The following is a 19,394-nucleotide window of genomic DNA, read 5'->3' as shown; positions in this document are numbered from 1 at the left end:
GCACCAGCGTGCTAATTTTCATTTTTTTAAATTTATACTAGATAGTGTTTTTCCTGTTTCGACCTTGGTGAAGCAGAGACAGACAGGGATATGTGAGAGTAGAGACAGGCCAATGGAAACCCAAGTTGGTCACATAGTAGGGGGAAAAATCTGGTGGAAACTGAAGAGGGTCATGTTATGATGTTAATAGTTGGATTTTCTGTACTTTATTGTGTGTGTGAATTCTGCCGTGGTTTGTGACAGTGATGTAGAGTGAGATACTATGCCCCACTACACAGTGGGCAATGTCATTTTCTATTGCCTAGAAATACACCTTTGATCGGTATTTGCCTCTGCGATAACTCTTGTACTGCAATTTAATTTTTCATTTCATGTATTCTTCCATAGGCAAGCACATTGTATGTACTGTATCCAATTCAAACTGTAAGCATGTATCTAATTAGGAGGGCCTCTTTGCTGTGATACACGGTAATCATGATTGTTATGCACAAAATAATAAAAGAATGTTCCCACAGCTTCATTGTGTGACAAAAAAACATGTCTACACCAAAGCAAATAAAAACTCAGGGCAGCCCGGCACTGAGGAGCAAAACCTGTGTTTTTAATAAAGACACGTTCTGCAAAGTCCATCCAAAAAAATGAATGTGCCTCGTAAAAATGAGCCATGTTCATGCCAGTCATGGGATAGCTAAACAGAATTATTTACAGCGACAATATAAACGGTGCTCATGTCATGCTTAGATAGAAGCACAGTAACCATGGAAACAAGACAAAATGAAAACATTCAGGAAAAAAAAAACCTGAAACAAAACAGAAAGTAACCAGCTTTAGAAACACTGTCCGCACATTAAATCTGATTCAGTATATGGCCCCTGAATCCCAGAGAGTGGATACATTAAGCCAGGTGAGAGACAGAGACATTTACATTCATAACCACAGAGGCAAGTGCTGGAACCACCATCTGATTATTTTTCCCGCTGCATATGAAAATAAACATGTTGAGTCAAAACTGAATATGTCTGTCATTATTTCAAAATGGCACTACACCCCCCCCCCCACAAAAAAAAAAATCATACAGTAAACTTCTTGCGTTAACGCATTTTTGTAACCACAGTCCCTCACTGTTTTCAAAAACAGATTCAGCCCCTGAGCATCGTGTACATTCTGACTCTTTAAGCTTTCCTGGAGAACACAGAACAAAGAAAATCCACGGGTTTCCCCACATTAAGAGAGACACTCGCCGTGTTATGGTGTGTAGCAGATCAGTTCTGCACGTGCAAGAATATGATACAGGAGAGATTGAACACCTTCAGTTTATTATGTGCCACCACATTCTTAAAACACATTGCCTCCGCTGTTATTTCTGTGAGCAATGTAGCATTCAGGCATAGGAGATATAACTGACATAATTTTATTGTTAGTGTCTGTGCATTAGGTTATTTTTGAAGAGAACAGTGAGAGAAAAAAACAAGCACAAAATATAACGTACAAAACAACTGATCATCGAGTTACCATTTCCAGGCATTTGATTTGATAGAAGATGTAGTTTACATTATAGTGCATACACATACATCCACCTATACTAGGAAGAGAATTATACCCAGTTTTCCTCACTCGTTCTGAAAAAGGACTCCTGAAAATTGGACAATTAGACTGATCCCCACATTGCCCCGTGGCTCTGGGCAGTGAAGAGGGCTTGAACACAGAGATAATGGATGTCCTCAGAGTGTGTGCACATACACTGGTACAAAGCCAGGGGTGAGTGCACATTGCAGTTACTTAGATCTGTTCACACCTCGCTTAAGATCCTAGCCTACAGGGGACCTTAAAAGACACAGTTACACTGTGTTCAGAGGTGACGGGGGTTTACCACGTGCTGTGCACAGTTAGAACAGCCTTAATTCAGGGGGCTTGGTCTACATTGGCATTGGGTGGGAGACAGGCAATATGGCTCACTGTAGCAGTGTGTTTTAAGGGTTGTGGTCACATCAGTACAAGTTACTCTGACCATTTCGTTTCCATTCATCAACCGTCTTACTTGCGGTTCAGGCTTTGCTCGAGTCGACCGGCTCACCGCAACAGTTGCCTCTGAACGTGTTGAGAGCGGTTCAGTCGAAGGCCCGTCTCTCTGTGGTAAGACTCAGCTGTATTCAAATGGCAGTGAGTTAAGAGGCGGTGGAGAGACATTCCCTTTCAGCTGCAAGTGCTCCAGGTGGCATGGCGGCTTTCGTTCCCACCATATCTCCGCTCAGGACTAAGGCAATCAAAAGCCCGGCTACAGACTCTGGGTGGACTGCTCGGTATCAGACAGCTGGGCACACTTTGGGAACACACACGGACACCCATGTCTCAGGAGGGGGAGGGGAGGAGCTGGGAGTAAAGACAATGCTGGGATGGCATTGCCAGCAGCAATGGTACCTTCCCCCATTACTCTGCCACTTTCACGGGTCTTCTCCACAGGTCAGTAAGACTGTATAGAGTCTGTGCCAGCTCAAATATGCATGTCTTGTGTTTGTGTGTGTTATCCATTCTATCCCAATTAAAATCTGTGCTGTTTTCCAACAGTCTCTTGACTGCCTTTCCCAGGGTCAGGGAATTACTTTTCCAGTTTTTTTTTCCCGACTGGCCCTGGGTTTTCTATTTTTCCTCTTACTTCCTATGGATAATGCACCAGGTTGTATGTTCGGCCATTTGTGGCATTTTCTGTGGTAAGAATGCGCTGTAATGAGTAAAATCTGTTTGATTAATGCTTACTATGAAAAATGACCCTGAGAGGATGAACAACCTGCATGTCAGATAGTTCATACAGAACTCCAAAATATCAGAATGTAAATAGTTTTGGATTTGCGTAACTCTGTTTTTCTAAGCAGTCGTACGTGTGCAGGGAGGGTTTTGCACTGTACTGATCAACAGGTGCTCACCAAATCCATGCATTTTCCTATAGCCTAAAGGACAGTCTGCAGCTCTGGCCCCATCTGAACAGCCCCATGCTCAGAGACAGCTTAAGATGGACACTTCTGTGAGGAGTAACACAACTCCATGCTGAAAACAGCAGGCAATATGCTAACGAATGTAAACTTAACGTCATGTTAACTTGTGCTATAAAAAGCACAGGCGCTATTTCCTGTCGACATTCAGAGTCGCCTTGCAAGTGCTGCCGATGTGATTGACACATCACCTGTAAGTGACTGAGCTCCTCTATAGCCTCACTAGGCCGTGACAGCTGGGACAGTGCCATGCGACCACGGTAAGGTAGGGTCACATGAGAGACTTTAGCATTATTGCTTGGGCACCAGGCAGAGTGCCAGACAGACAAACACTGTTTACTGGTGCTTATTCCTATGCAGTCCTCCCTTTCTCTGGCAGAACCATTCATGTTCTGGTCTGGACTCTGATTGAGTCTTCACCTACAGGTATCAAGGGTAGTTATCTTTAAGAGAAATAGATCAACCTGGCATCCCCTCACCTTTGACTCAATTGGGGATGATTTTCATTTAAGTCCTGTATTGTAAAAAAAAAAAAGTCTGTTCATTCGGTTTATTGAGAGAACCCTAGACTAGTCAATGTAAACAGCTGTGCTGAATGACAAAATTTTCTCCTTTGTCCCCTTCTTCTTGTCTGATAACATATCAATAATGATGTCCCCATAAAAAACAGCAAACGAAACAAAACAAAAAAATCTATGCAACGAGATGATGACTGTGTCTGGATTACAACCACAAAAACGGTTTACTTGGTTTCCTCTCAGTTGTCTATACTTGTTTTTTAATATATATATATATATATAAATATTACCAAAGAAATAGTCACACATTGGTATTAATATAATACACTGTGTTGTTCAACATAACAATCTTCCCAGGAAAAAATACATTAACTGATTGTAAAGTAGAAACTGCAGATACATACTCACTTTTTTTAGTTAACATACCTGGAATACACAAAACACAAGTACAATACTTAAGTCTGTGGTTGCTGTCATGGCGACACCTAGGCAGAAAGAAAAAGTCCTGTATTTAATATTCATAATACACTGTATGAGCACTGAACACAAAGTGAAGAGAGATAGTTACTTTTCTGACTACATAGCCTGTTTAAAGTGCACTATTAAGAACAGACAATGAGACTTAACTGAGCTACTTATTTGAAGTGTTTCTTTTTTTTGTTCTACATGTCCATAAAATACAATTAGACTAATTAACATTTATCTTAAGTACCTCAGTGTTAGGCTCAAGAATGCCACCTTACACAGGCTGGTCAAAGATGGCTCATTGCTGTGCAAATCGGTGGTTAGCTGTTAGTCGGAGGAGGGAGAGAGTCCCAAGGTGCAGTCAGCTGATCAGCAGGGAAGATGCGATCGTTTCTGTTCCATGTTCAATGGGTCATATATTAGCTAATAACCTGTTACTGACATCTTAAATACTCTGAAAGCTATTTACATTGCACATTAGTGTATCAAAATATCATTTTAATATCATATAGAAGAGGACCAGTTGAAAGGAACCGGCCAAATACTGAAATCGTGTAACGTATTCAACACTTAATTTTTTTTAACTCGTTATATTGCTTGTATTTTCACTGGAAATTATTACATATCCTTAATATCCTTTATATTGTTAAGAATAGCTACTTAATGTAATTCCTAATTTCTAATCTTAGTAAGAGTATTAACCTGTGACGGTGCGGTTCTTTCTTGTAAAAGCGCTTATCGTGAGTAAAAGAAGGCTAAAGAATGTGTAGCAGTCAGTGATGGTTCTGTCTGGTTTCCTTAGCTCTTCTCTGACGAGCGACAGACTGAACAATGCTAAGTTTCTGACCAGCGGGGGGGAGGACCTCCACTCCACTCATCAGTGGTGAACAGTGCAATAACCTATGTCGGCCAGTGTGTGGCGCTGTGAGTCGGTCCAGGTCGGGGCACTGCCTGGAGACAACCTGAACATTGCAAGGAGTGATATACTCTACAATCGGGACTGCCGCCATATGGAAGATCCATATCTTAAATGGATCAACCCTACAGGTCAGTACTGCTCCTGCGTGACTGTTCTAGGCCCCCCGAGACATACCAGTGACTGGATAACAGCGTTCAACAGGTTCAGACCCAGTTCAGAAAGTGTGCACTGCCAACTCTCTTTCCACTATAGGTGAAGCTCTACAAATGAGCAACTTGCAATTCCTTCCGAAAACAACACCTTGGTTAGTCAACACTACCAAAGCAGGCTTCTCAAAGCAATAAAACTGAAATTATTCAAACTTTGTGTTGAGAAGGAGAACTACAATTTCTGTATCAAAAATATGAAATGTGTTGCTCCTACATATTCCTCTTTGAGCGCAAATAATAACAAAGCAACAGAGAGCAGGAAAGCTACGTCCTCTCTTTACCCACGGACTGCCATCCTGAACCCCACTCCCACAATGCACCGTGGCTCCCCGCTTGCCTGGTGGTTCGGTGGGCTCTCGTGGGGACCGTGTCCAGGTCGAAAATTCTTAAATCGATCTGTCGAAACAGAGGTCTCTGCAGGAGTTCAGAATTTGTGACGTGGAAATCTAGCGGACGGGTCGTTTTGAAAGTCAGGCTGGATAAGAGGCCGAGCCTCATGACAGAAAGCATAACACTGAGCCAGCAAAATGAGTCTTCAACCAGGCCGAGTAAGGAGACAACTGCATATCTCTGCTTCTCCAGGCAATGGGTTCAGATCAGAGGAACAAAAAAAAAAAAAAAAAAAACTCAAGAGAGGGGGAAATAAAAACCAACACAAAATATCAAACGAAAATGGCAAATATCCTCACAACAACACTCTTAAATCTGGAAAATCGGAATACTTCAGATACAAACAACTAAATACTCATAATGAAATATAGCATTATTATGCAGGAAAAATTTAATATATTTATTTAGTGTATAAACTATAGCTCTCGCACTTCTACTATGCTTTTTTTTTTAAATCATCATATATATCGTACATATATTTTTCAACTGTAATGTATATATCTTCAAACAAAAAAAACATTGTAATCAGAATTTCATAAATAATATTACAAATTATATCAAATATGGAAGCTTAAAAAAACTTAAGACATACAGAGCACTCCCCTTCAGGCTGAGGGTAAAATTGTTACCCACGATCCCCCTGCTTTGTCTGAGGCATACAGTTCAGTAGCCAGCTGGAGAGAGCCGTGGAGGGGGTCGGAGGTCAGGAGCGAGGGCACTGAGGGGCGGGGGGGGGGGGGGGGGGGGGGGGGGGGGGGGGGGGAGGGGGGGGCGGAGGGGTGGCGGAAACTCCTCTACAGGGCGGTTTCTTTCAGGTCGTTGAGGTTTGGCATCCGCGAGCGGGACGAGCGGGCGAAGCCGGGCCCGTTCTGGCCCGCCTTGCCGGGGATCTGCTCCGTGTAGCCGCTGCCCTCAGCGCGGTTCAGTGCCGACACGTGCCAGTTGGACTCGATCTGCCCCGCGAGCGGGTAGGCAGCTGGGCGGCTCTTGGGCTGGGCGGAGCCGGCGGCGGCAGCGGCGGCGCCCGGGTGGCCACGCCCCTCGCCGAAGCCTCCCTTGGAGGGGGGGTTGGGCAGGGGCTGGAAGCGCAGTTCGGAGGGCGTGGCCTGGTTGGAGGATGAGGAGGAGAGGTGCAGGAGCTTGCGCAGGGACTTCAGCGGCTGGCTCTGCTGAAAGAGGCATATGGGGGCGGGGGACACGCTTGTGACACAGCTGCAGTCAGTACACAAACACTGTCGCCTGCCCTACAAGCTCATTCTTCCCCAAATGGTATACCAGATGACATGGGGGGGCTCATGTGTGCCTGCCTGACAGGCTCTAACTGTGCCATTATCTGTCAGACTGAGGGTTAGACCTAAACAAACAGACACAAGAATCTTCACAACAGACATCTGATGCCAAAACACAAATACACCGCAACCTTCCACAATTATATGTCTCATACTCTGTGCTTATATACATATTTCACCGCTAGATAGGGCAGCAGTTTAGCATAGTCGTAAGCAGCAGGGCTCATAACTGGAAGATTGCCAGTTCAATTTCCTGGCTGGGGCACTGCCGCTGCATCCTTGGGCTAGGTACTTAACCCAGAATTGCCTCAGTATATATCCAGCTGTATAAAGAGAAAAAATTGTAACCTGTGTAAGTCGCTCTGGATAAAAGTGTCTGCTAAATGATGATGGAATGTAGATACGGTGACAGTGAGTGGGGTTTTTTTTTATGTTCACATGTGAAAGGTCTGTAAAGAGGCGTACCTGGGAGTGCGATTCGCTCAGCTTCTCCGGGGGCCAGTCGTTGTCCCTGTCCCTGTCCCGATCTCGATCTCTCTCTCTCTCCCTCTCCCTCTCCCTCTCCCGCTCCCTCTCCCTCTCCCTCTCCCTCTCCCGCTCTCGCTCTCGGTCCCGCTCGCGGTCGCGGTCCCTCTCTCGGTCACGGTCGCGGTCGCGGTCCCGGTTCCTGTGCCGGCTGCTCTGGTGGGTGGAGGACCTGACGGCCTTCTGTATGACCAGGTGATCCTGCCCGTCGCTCGGAACCTGCTGGCCGCACAAAAGGGGGGGTGTGTTGGTTAGATGTGTCACGGCAAGGACACGCCCCTTTCCACCAGTCTAAAGAGAGTGCGCTCCGCAATGCTCACAGGCCACGGGGAAGGGAGGGAGGCAGTGCTCCGGATTACACACCAAATCGCTCAGCCCGGCTTTACAAGCAGGCCCAGGAGGAATCATGTGGCAGGTGTTCTGATGGACTGAAGGGATAAAGACATTCATCTGCCTGATCTGCAATATGGCACGTGTTCCACTGTCTCCTCTACATTCAAAAATGATCCATTTTCAGCTCAGACAGTCAAAGCACTTGTTCCAAGCACAGGATAAGCACTAATGCCTGTGTTCCAAACCGGCTACCATTTGCTGACAATGACTGGGAGCCCATATTAGCAGAAAGAACTGGCTTTGTTCTGATGGTTACAGGGGTGGGCAGTTTGGGAAGGGTCCCCCTGTCTCTCTAACCTCAGCACTGTGGAACTTGCTTGGGCACCTATGAGTTATTCTGACAGCACCAGGAAGAGGTGCCCATCCTCCAACAGCATTTTATTCCCGGTGCACTATGGGACTTGTAGTGGCCCTGTATGTGTATTGGAGGACTGAATGTGCCTTGCCCTGTGCTCACAGGTATGCCTTTACATGTGGCCTGTAAGTTAAAGTTTAAGGATATTTGATTTAAAGGAACAGTGCTCTGCTCAAATTGCTAAGGGCCCCCAAAGCTTCTAGGCCATAGAGAAACACTAAATCTTGTGTTTCCATTGCCTTCGGATCAAAGGGTGAATGACCACACTCAGGATAAAAAGCAGTGGCCCCTGGCAACCTCCTCCAGCTCCTTACTAATGAGTGTCCGCTGCACCCTTTCACTGAGTCTTACTATGAGACCACTGGTTGAACTGATGTCTCCTGCCATCATAACACCACATCCCACTAGGAATATGATAAGGATAATTTGTGTCTTGACTTTCCCCCCCTGTCCCGGGACCCTGAGCATGTTTTAGATGGCCTTGTGGGTGACAGCGTGCACCTTTGGTTCCAGCAGGCACCAGGCTGATCTCCGGACAGCTGTGAAAGCATGCAACCCCAGCCCCAGCCTCTCCACCCGCCCCCAATCCCACACATGCTGTTAGCTGCCCAGCTGACCTCAGAGGCGAAATCACATCACACCAGGAAACCACGCGGCAGATCCATCACGTGATTGGCTTTACGGTTCTGCGGCTGATCAAATGATCCATGCTGCTCTTGCCGTACGGGAGCAGACATTCTGTTGTGATCAAATAGCCTGCTCTTGTGTTTCTTCTGTCCCCTGTCTGGTAGGCTGTGGTTGGTAGATAGTTCCTGTGCTGTCTGTGTTCCTCTGCTGGTTATGGATCTTTTAGACCACACCCCTTCAAGACTGTCCACAATGAGCCAGCGATTCAGAATATTTGTAACTTCAACAATGGCAGAGGCAGAATTTTCAATGTGGAATGCACCGAGCTGACTATCTGTTGCATGCATACAAAATCTGTGGGAGGGGTCTAACATTTAGCACTTCCTGCACCTACCGATTTAACCTTTCAAATTTTTCAAGAGGCTTTTCCATACATTGCTTTTACGGTCAAATATAAACTCCAGCCTCTCGATGCTAGCTGAGTCAGAGTGCTGCGCCCTGGTTTGACTTCATTCAGAAAGACTTCTGATGGAGCTCTCAGGCCAGTTACGTAAATCATACAGATCGTCAGGATTAGTGACTGCAAGAATGAATAGAGCGTGTTATTCTTGGGAATCCAGTCATAGCTGAAAATACTACTCTGGTTCCAGATTGGTAATGCAAATAGCAGCTAATTAGCTTCCACCCAAGGACTGCTGGCAATTCAGTTCATGGGACCAGTTAATTAACAGCCACTTCAACAATGTCTGTATTTCTCAATGTCTTGGGACTCAATTTAATATCCAGAACAAGGCACGTCTGCGAGAACAAGCCCTTTCAAAGTGGAAAGGGTAAAACTAAAAAAAAATGATGTTTTCCATGCCCAACTTGTCCACTGCATAGGACACAAACCTACACGATACCCACAGTAAGATGGCACACTGTGATCCATCATTCACCCCCCTGAGAGGCAAAGAGGAGGCACAGGCACTGCTCTCTCTCTCTCTGTCTCTCTCTCTCTCTCTGTCTCTGTCTCTGTCTCTCTCTCTCTTTTTCTCTGCAGCATTTCTGTGTGCGACCTAAATCCTCCCAAAAGTGGCAATTGGTCACGGAGGATCTGAGAGGAAGCGATCACGTGATGGATCCGGTCATGGTTTCATGTCCATCGTAAAGATAAATAAACAAATAAATCTTTTACCATACATGTGAAATAAAAACAACCATAACACTTGGAAAAAAGTAAAATAAATCGATGTTGATTAATAATGTTAATAGCATGCAACGGCAGCTTGGTTACTGGTGAGTTGAGGTGCAATACACAAACGTAATACCATGGGCGAGGACACTACGGGAGGAACTTTCATAGAGAAGCTAAGCTTTATGTTATTCTTTGAATTAAATAGAGGGAAAAGGCATTTCTTGATACTCGGATTCCTTCCATCGTCGAATTCTGTCTGCAATATAAGATGCAAAAGACTCCAGTGGCGCATTGGAAAACTCAAGACAGGCAACAGCACAATCTTTGTTGTTTTATTCACCAAAGGAATGCACAGCACACTTCAATATTTAAGCAAAAGCAGGGAAAACTCAGTGCTTGCTATGTTTGATTGAGCTCCCTTTGAAAGCCCTGATGTGGGTCATCCCATTATTTTGTTTGTTATGGTCTTTAATCTGGTGCTGGGTGCTTTCATCAAAAATTCCAGATGCTGAATCTGACCAACAGCATTGTACCGAGCCAAAGCCCGTGTCCCAAAAGCTCCGAACATCTGTGAACTGCTAGCATATGTTTTCTCATTACATTTTCTCCCATCTTTGCTTATGTCACAGATATTTTCACACAGCCAAGTCCAGCGTTATTCAGCTTTTCCCACAATACAACAAGACAGGACAAAAGCATAAGAGGTTAGACAACACCAAAACAGGCAATACATGAATATTCCAACTATGGTGCAGCCCCACCACTGGGATGGTGTGGAAATGAACCAATCAAATTAATTCTTAACAAGATTCTGACCTATCAGAGGTCCAGCAAGCAGTCCTTGTGTTGTGTATCCAGGCAGAGAGACACACAAAATCTCACATTTGAGAAAAATGTGGGTCACATAAGGTTTTTTTTTTTTTAACATATCCTAAGAAAAATATTTATACATCAACAATCTTAAAACCTAAGAAAACCTACTATCAAACAAACTTCAAAAATTCAACTGAAAACTTCACAAATTGAAATTAAGTCATACAATCTGGGTAGATTCTGCTGACTTCAAATAACTGGAATTTAAACGAAGAGTGGGTGTACGCACGAGTGGGTAAGCTAAAGACACTGATGCCACCCTCTAGATTTAGGATCTTTATAAGGCCCTCGGGCCATGAGCGTTTTAAACAGTGAGCCAACCTCTCTTTTTATGGAGAATTGAGCATCTGGTTGCAAAGATGGTGGCTTCCATGCCTGCTAAACCTGCATCACAAACAGAAGCGGGTTGAAAATATGGAATTCCGCTCTACTGGCTCAACAGCTTGGACACCTCTGATTGGATAACCTGACAGGACAGACCCAGCCCACTCCTTTCTCAGCTGTTAGCAGAGAGGAAAGGCCCTGCGATTTGGTCAGATCACACCCACCGTTTGAGACTTCTTCTTTTTCTTCTTTATTGCTCTGAAGAAGCCCTGCTTCTCCTTCTCTTTGGAAGGTTCCGGAGGGTTCATGGCCACCGTCTCTGAATTGTTCCTGAGAGAAGACAACAATCGGAACTTGTTGAATGTGATCTTGAGATATAGCCTTAAACAGAACAAGAAATCGGCACTTGCATTGAATTGGGATTGCAATGACCACCTCTCAACTTACAAACCGACTGTACATAGAATTGCCATTTCCAGATGCTCTGACTGCTAAGTACTAGTCTAGGGGACAGCACCAAGAGGTCTAGCTAGTTAGCCACCTAGCCAATGAGTAGTGAGTTATCTAGAATCCTAGCTAGCTGAGGGAAAACTGGTTGACAATGAAAGTAGGTAGTCAATGAGTTAACTATTTAGCTGGCTAGGCAAGTTTGGAGACAAGACAAAGAAGAGGAGAGAAATTGAAAATCCAGCTTTGACTGTTTATTGAGTGGTCATTTGAAAGCACATGCAAAATTCAGCTTGATGGCACAGAAGTACGTGTTTGAGTCAGACCTCAGGATCATTGTGATTAATTCTGCTGCAAACCCCAACATGGACTCTTGTGTTGTGCAGGTATGTGCTCTGCCCTCCCATGCTGCCTCCTTGAGTGATATTAAATGCTTAAATGACATTCAGCTGGTAGAGGATGGAGGGAGGGAGACTATCTTGCTTTAATTAGTGATTTTCAAGGCCGAGTACATATCTCCTGGCCATTTAGCAGTCAAATATTGGACGCCTCTCCCTGAAAGGCCCCCTCGTGACAGCTCATCGCCTAACGATGCGCCGAGACACTGAATCTTGATTAAATGACTGCGCTCCCCTTCCGGCTGTGCTGTGAAGGCGCCGCTCCTGTCAGCTCAAAGCAAACCCCTCCATCTGGAGACGCTGATGCAGGCTGCGGCAGAAAAACTGACCTGACGTTCAGTGATTCCACTGCCCCCCCCCCCCCCCCCAACTCGCTACCCCTCATCATTATGAGTGCTGCCCACTGAAATTAACACACAGTGTTACGTCTGTGATCAGAGACTGATCTGCTTCTCATGGAAATGATGAGTGTCCATCAGCTCTCATCAGCATAAACTTGGTTTCGCTTCACCAAAAGCAGACAATGACCTCCAGCTGTACTGAGTGAATTAACTTTTTTCCCCACTGTATGACATTACATGGATGACACATACAACGTCTCAATGCGAGCTCACCAGGGGTCGAAGGTCGTCTGGCGCTTGGAGTGATTGGTCATGGCACTGCCGTCTCCGGCCCCCGCTGACCCCCTGCCCTGGACGCTGCTCTCGTGGAAGGAGTTGTCCGGCCGGGGGGAGGGCACTGCACGGCACAACACATCCCCCAAAATCCCATCAGCGGGCTGGTACTCCAAATAAACCCCGAACAACGGGAGGAGGAGGAGGAGGAGGAAGAGGAGGGGTGCTGCCCCTGACACGTACCCCTGTAGAAGCTGCCCACTCGCCGGGGCATGGAGTCGCTGTAGATGATGCGGTTCTCCTTGGACGAGGCTCCGTCCTCGGGGTGCGAATCGTGGTACATGCCGACCTGGACAGGAAGAGGACCGTCACTGAGACTCGAAGGCAAAGACGCCAACAAAAGCACATCAATTCAACACAGCACAGGTCCTAGACCACTCCGTGAGTTGGACACGCAAGGATCCCCAACACATGCTTTGAATTGAATAAAGAAAGGAAGGGGTGAGGAGGGAGGAAAAAATGGAGCCAGTTTTCCAAACAGTTGATTATTTCGGGTCACTAAAACACCACGTTAAAAAGAACTACTTAACTACAGACACTCTTTAAAAATAATCTCACCTGTACAAAAAACATTCATAAAACAGGCATATAAAAAGTAAGGGGAACAAAGCAAATCAAATTATACAAAACGTGACCTAAATCAGGAATACTACACAGGCATTGGTAATGGGTCCGGGTGGTGCTAGGTATGTGCAAGAGCATTCACTGAGACGAGACCCTTGGTTTGAGGGAGGTTCGAAAGTGGTAAGGGACTGTAGCGGCTCAGGTCCACTAGGAGGCGCTATATGTATGCTGGGGTCTCCCTGTCAGGCGGGCGGGCGGCCCCGAGGGCAGGGACACTTGGGTGGGGGTCGTACGCAGGGGTGACAGCAGGTCGGACCTCGCTTTTTTGACGCTGTGTGTGAAAGGGTGCTGTGTTGTCCCGCGTGGAGTCTTTAATCGGGGGTCGGGTGTGGGTCACCTCAGTGGGGGACTGGTCACTCTGTTGGCAGAATGGAGAGCAATGAAGCAGACAGCCAGCTGGAGGTCAGGTACAAGCACAGATACCAGCAAACGCCAGATCGCTCCGATTGGACAACACTGCCACATACAACCACACACAGAATGAGAGCAGTAGCCACAGAGTCCTGTTATGTTAAACAGAGATAGCTAGTATATCCATGCTACCAGCACTTAACCTCCACCATACTGAGGCAGTTACTGAATCAATAATATATGGATTTTTGTCATAACCCGAAAGTTTGTTTTAACATACCAGGGGCTCTGTTAACTGGAATACACTTGAGTCAAAGCAACAGGTAGAAGAAGCTCGACATTTGTGGTAAAACAGAGCAGCAGTCTTCTAGATATTATTTTTTTAGCCAAGGTGTGACACAAAAAGCTGAATTTGTTTTATGTATTCCTCTGGTTGTTTGCTTATGGAATATGGAGCCATGCCGGGAACCATGGCAACAGGAAGCCTGGGGGTTGGTCACGCCAGCGCTAGCGCCGCAAGCTGCTGCTAGCGCCGTTGTGGTCAGAGCTGAAGAGGCGAGCCTTTATTCCGCTTCCTGGAGACACAGCGCTAAGGCAGGGCTGCTACAGGACACCTTCAGCACTCCTTCCCCTGTGTGTGTGTGAGCGTGAGTGGTGGGGGGAGAAGAGGTCAAAGGTCAGAGGTGAAGGGGGCGGCGGGGCGGCGGGTGACTGACCCTGCTGACGTCTTCGGTACAGTCCTCCCGGGAGGAGCTCCCCGAGTGGCGGGTAAGGGTGCGGTGCTGGAGCTGGGGGGACAGCAGCTGCAGGCTGCTGGCCCGCGTGGGCATGCCCTGGCCCACCACCAGGCCGGTGTCGGGGCCGTGGGCCCGGTGTCGCTCGCGCCGCACGTACATGGAGTGGCGGTGTGGCCGCTGCTGTGATGAGAAGGGGCTGGTGTAGCCCAGGCCGTAGGGGAAGGACTCGTGCGGGGCGGAGAGGGAGTGGGAGTGGCTGCCGCCGCCCCCGCCACCCCCGCCGCCCCCGCCCCCTCCCCCGCCCCCCTCCAGCAGCTCCGGGGACACGGCCTCCTCCAGGTTTTTGTGGCGGGTTGAGGGGCGCCGCGAGTCCAGCGTCCCGCTCTCCATGCGGGCGTTGCTCCGGCCGGCGGGGCTAAGGGCGGGCCGGTCGCCGTGGCGCCCCGACGGGCTGCCCGGAATGTTCAGGTCCATGCAGCTGGAGGGGAAGTAGCGGGTGCCGGGGTCGTCCGGGTGCAGCCGCGCCTCGCTCAGGTTGCCCACCGACTTGGCGTCACTGAGGGCGCCGTGGCTCTTGGACAGGCTCAGGTAGGAGGCAGCGCTCTTGGTGGAGGAGGGCATGGAGCCGTGGGAGGTCTCCATGTAGCTGTGGCGGCTGTGCTTCTCCCCGGACTGCAGCGTGCTTGTCTTGCCCTCCATGAAGGAGTGGCGGTTCTGCTGCGAGCGCGAGTTGGACTTCAGGTACTTGGCGCCGGGGCCGTCGCCAGCCTTGGGCCCCACGTTGAAGTCGAACTCGGTCTTGCCCTTGGTGTCCTTGGGGCTGAGCAGGTGGGGCAGGTTGTTGTTGGCCAGGTCCTTGGTGCTGGAGGCCGAGCGGTTGAGCGACTGGGCCTGGTAGGTCTTGGGGTGCAGGGTGGGGCTGAGGCTGGCAGAGGCCGGCATGTTGCCATTGAGGAAGCTGTCGTTGCTGGGGTGCAGGTCCTCGTGGCGGGGGAGGCTGGAGCAGTCCTTGCTGTTGGAACGGTGGTGTCCTGAGCTCTTACCCCCGTGGTTCCTGAGGGAGATGGAGGAAGGATGGAGAGAGAGAGATTTCCTTGCAATTTTGCTATGGATACACAAGTATGTATACATTTGCCAATAAAACAAATTGAGTTGAGTTGAATTGAACTGAATGGAGACAGACAGGAAGAGAGACAAAAAGAGGGAGAGACAGAGAGATAGAGACAGAGAGAGAGAGATTGACTTTTAAAACCTCTTTATTTAACATTTGTTAAAAAGAGTATGTGTTTCGGACAAAAGTAATATGAAAAGGAAAAGGAAAAAACTAATGAAACTGCAGATTTCAAAACAAAACTGCATTTTTAAAAACTGGAAACACAAAAAAGGCTAATCCCCTCCTAAAAGTAGCACATTTCATTCTCATCAATTTGACAAAATACATAATACAGGGAGGTAAAAAGAGAGAGATAAAAACAGAGAGCAAGAGAGAGAGAAATAAAGAGGCAGAGACCAAGAAACAAAGCTCTCTATATGATATTTGCAAACACCAAGAAAAGAGGAATCCATTTTTTTCTTAAATGAATAGGATATGCTGTAACAGACAGCAACAGCAGTCTGCAGAGTGACGGTTCCCCTCTTGACCTGTTGGAGGCGTTGTTCTCGCCGTGGTAAGGCTTTCTCTTGGAGGAACGCGGTGGTGTGGGCGAGGGTGGGGCGGTCCGGTCCAAGAGACGCAGGGTGTGGAAGGCATGGTGGTTCAGACTCTGCTCGGTCAGAAAGCGTTCCGACGGGTTCAGCAACAAGAGGTTCTGGTGGGAGAGTGGACGCAGAAACGTTTGCTCCTGTAATGATTTTTTCCTCCAAACTAGTGTCCTAAGTCAACTAATACACAGACCACAGCAGTCTTTAGTAAGTCTGGAAAGATGTTTTTTATGTGAAGTACACTGTTACAAGTTACTTCCTCAAAGAGTATTCAAAAAAATGAGTTAAAAGACCGTAGATGATTTGCATATCATGCATATACCATCATCAGTTACGTAATTATTCCAATGAGTCATCCCCATTTTCATAAACAGCACGCTGGTGAAGCGTCCAATCTAATCGTGACCAACCTAAACCGAAACGCTACATCTATAATGCTCTCATCCATGATACCTGTGACTACACATGAAAATGTCATGAATAAAATCTCTGAAAAACAGGGCATGATGAATATAATGTGAAATGAAGAAGCTTACTCTTTGTGTACATTCAAAATGCAGGTACTGCTGATAGGACACTTAGGCAATCAGGTGTGAGGATACAACTGATATAGGCCTCTGCCCCCCCCCCCCAAGTCTTTAACAAACACTGCTGTTTTTACTTTCACAAATGATTAGTATAATATAATCTGTCATAATCTTCCATATCTGATTCCTCCCATGCCAAAATTTACTTGAGGTGCAAAAGTTACATCAAATCATTACAAAAAAATATTAAAATGCTGACCATTTGTAGTGCCTTGGAGTCTAAGCCTCGTATACCCTACAATGGGAGAATATAATTCCCACAATGTATTGCATTTAACTGTTGGTGCACAGCAAATGTAATAATTGATGCTGATCGTTACAAAAAGAGACCATCCTGATGATATCTGATCATACGACATTCATAGCAAGTAACAGTGCATACGGCTGGGAGAGGAACATGGTCAGTAATCTGTGTCTGTAACTACAGTCTCTGATATAAAGAGTATTGACTTATTAAATAAGACAGCAAATATACTCAATATGATTTACACTTTCTGGTTTTTGTACTGTGATTGTTTGAAGAAACTGCCTTTGTGTTTTTGATACCAGTAATAAATATATGTTAGTATATAGCACTAACTGTGTACACAGTAACAGCTTCATACAGACAACAGTTACAGAGGAGCAGTTGGCATGTCATCCACAAACAACTCAGTTCAGACTGCATTTCTTATTGAGGCTTCAGTCTTAGATTAGTTTATATCAGGATTTGCTTTTTTGCTTTGACAGGTGAATCATATGGACTTTAATTGCAGGCGTTTTAAAGTCAAGGCTTTTCTATTGGTTTATTTTGAAGAATGCCCTCCCTGATGAGAAGACATCAGAGCAACCCCCGTGTTATCTTAATGGTTATGACTGTCACCTTTCGGAAAGCTGTCTGCAGCCCGGCAGGGGAGGGCTTCAGAACGCTGTCAGTGGGTGAAACTGTAACACGAGAACTCTTCTTGGGGGAAAAAAAATGAACAAATAAACCAAAAAATTTTTTCATAATTATGAGCGACCAGCGATATTAGTCACGCACCAACATGAGTCAGGTGTGAAATAACTCCGCATTAGTTTCGCACAATGCCTCTGGACAAATGAAATAAAAACACTAATCGCGCGCTGCCTGTCTCTCTGGGTCTGACGGGGGCAGACTGGAAGCACGGTGAAATCATATTTATCCGATCCGTTCTCTCTCAGACAGACTCCACACGGATGCTGCATGTTCAGTGTGACATTTTCCAATACCATTTAACGCTGAGTGATGTGATCATGCTGCTGTGTCATTAGACACTGTATTCGAAATGGATCACTAATACGCTTATATGAGCATGGGAAAAATCAACACGGGACTAACAGCGATGTGTCTGTGGAGTCTGAGTGTCCAGAAGAGCCTGCAGGTTCAGATTCACTCAATCAACGGGGGGGTCAGAGGGGCCCATGCCTCATTAGAGCTCAGTTTTTTGAGGCCAGAGCAGGAAAAATAACTACAGAGCTGGATTAATCTGGGGTGGGGGGAGGGGAGGGGGGGGGAAGAAAAGAGCGCCTGAGGATGTCATTATGTAGAACCTACTGTAGCACTTTTTTTTTTTTGCACAATCAATGAGTCATTCCCAGCAGCACGCACCGCAAGCGCTGCCCACAAGCTTGACAAGAGCTGCTCCCTGTCTGGTTACGCAACAGTGCAAATGGAGGAGGCTCTACTGCTAGCCAGCTGCTGGAGCCAGCACACACACACACACACACACACACACACACACACACAGATACACACACAGATACACACACGCACACACACACACACACACACACACACACACACACACACACAGATACACACAGATACACACACAGATACACACACGCACACACATACACACATGCACGCACACACAGATACACACACAGATACACACACGCACACACACACACACACACACACACAGATACACACACACACAGATACACACACAGATACACACACGCACACACACACACACACACACAGATACACACACGCACACACACACAGATACACACACACAGATACACACACGCACACACATACACACACGCACACACACACAGATACACACACGCACACACACACACAGATACACACAGATACACACACACACACACACACACACACACGCACACACACACAGATACACACACACAGATACACACAGATACACACACAGATACACACACGCACACACATACACACATGCACGCACACACACACACAAACACACAGATACACACACACACACACACACACACACACACACACACACACACACACGCACACATACACAGATACACACACACACGCACGCGCGCACACACTCACACACAGATACACACACGCACGCGCGCACACACTCACACACACGCGCGCGCACACACACTCACACACACACACACACACACACACACACACACACACACACACACACAGATACATGCACGCACGCATGCACATACACACACATATACTCACACACTCACACACCTACACGCACACACACATATTTTATCTGTGCTATGATGGACTGGTTTCCTCCTATATGTGAACTGGAGAAAAACTGGAAAACAATGTGTACTATGAAATATTCCATGAATTTGCATTGTTAATTAAAGACACCGTCAACCAAATTAAAGACTCATGATTTGATACATTTCACAAAATGGCGTTGACAAGACAAAATTATCATGAAATGATATTCACTGCCAATTGCCGATGACACACAGAAACTTCTCTAAAGTTATCGAAATGGCACTGCTAGATTCGCTAGCCGCCCAGTGAACAGCTAGACAACAATCTGGCTCAAATACT

General features: G+C 46.6%; 1 protein-coding gene across 4 annotated transcripts in view; it reads right to left on the bottom strand.

The window, feature by feature from the left end:
- Positions 1-6,252: 6,252 nt before the first annotated feature.
- cdkl5 (cyclin-dependent kinase-like 5) overlaps positions 6,253-19,394 on the bottom strand; it is a 70,261-nt gene continuing 57,119 nt past the window's right edge. The window contains exons 11-19 of one of the 4 annotated variants that reach the window (XM_036544905.1): positions 15,924-16,090; positions 14,262-15,336; positions 13,451-13,552; positions 12,754-12,859; positions 12,511-12,634; positions 11,276-11,381; positions 9,988-10,110; positions 7,243-7,524; positions 6,253-6,654 (exon numbers count right to left, since the gene is read on the bottom strand). In XM_036544905.1, the coding sequence (XP_036400798.1) occupies positions 6,283-6,654; positions 7,243-7,524; positions 9,988-10,110; positions 11,276-11,381; positions 12,511-12,634; positions 12,754-12,859; positions 13,451-13,552; positions 14,262-15,336; positions 15,924-16,090 (2,457 nt within the window). In that variant the 3' untranslated portion in view covers positions 6,253-6,282. The remainder of the gene's footprint in view (positions 6,655-7,242; positions 7,525-9,987; positions 10,111-11,275; positions 11,382-12,510; positions 12,635-12,753; positions 12,860-13,450; positions 13,553-14,261; positions 15,337-15,923; positions 16,091-19,394) is intronic. The other 3 variants (XM_036544906.1, XM_036544907.1, XM_036544908.1) reach the window with 3 other exon arrangements.

Source organism: Megalops cyprinoides, chromosome 14 (genome assembly GCF_013368585.1).
Source record: "Megalops cyprinoides isolate fMegCyp1 chromosome 14, fMegCyp1.pri, whole genome shotgun sequence".
Classification (NCBI taxonomy): domain Eukaryota; kingdom Metazoa; phylum Chordata; class Actinopteri; order Elopiformes; family Megalopidae; genus Megalops; species Megalops cyprinoides.
The sequence above is the reverse complement of the archived record's forward strand: the minus strand, read 5'-3'. Positions and strand labels throughout refer to the sequence as shown.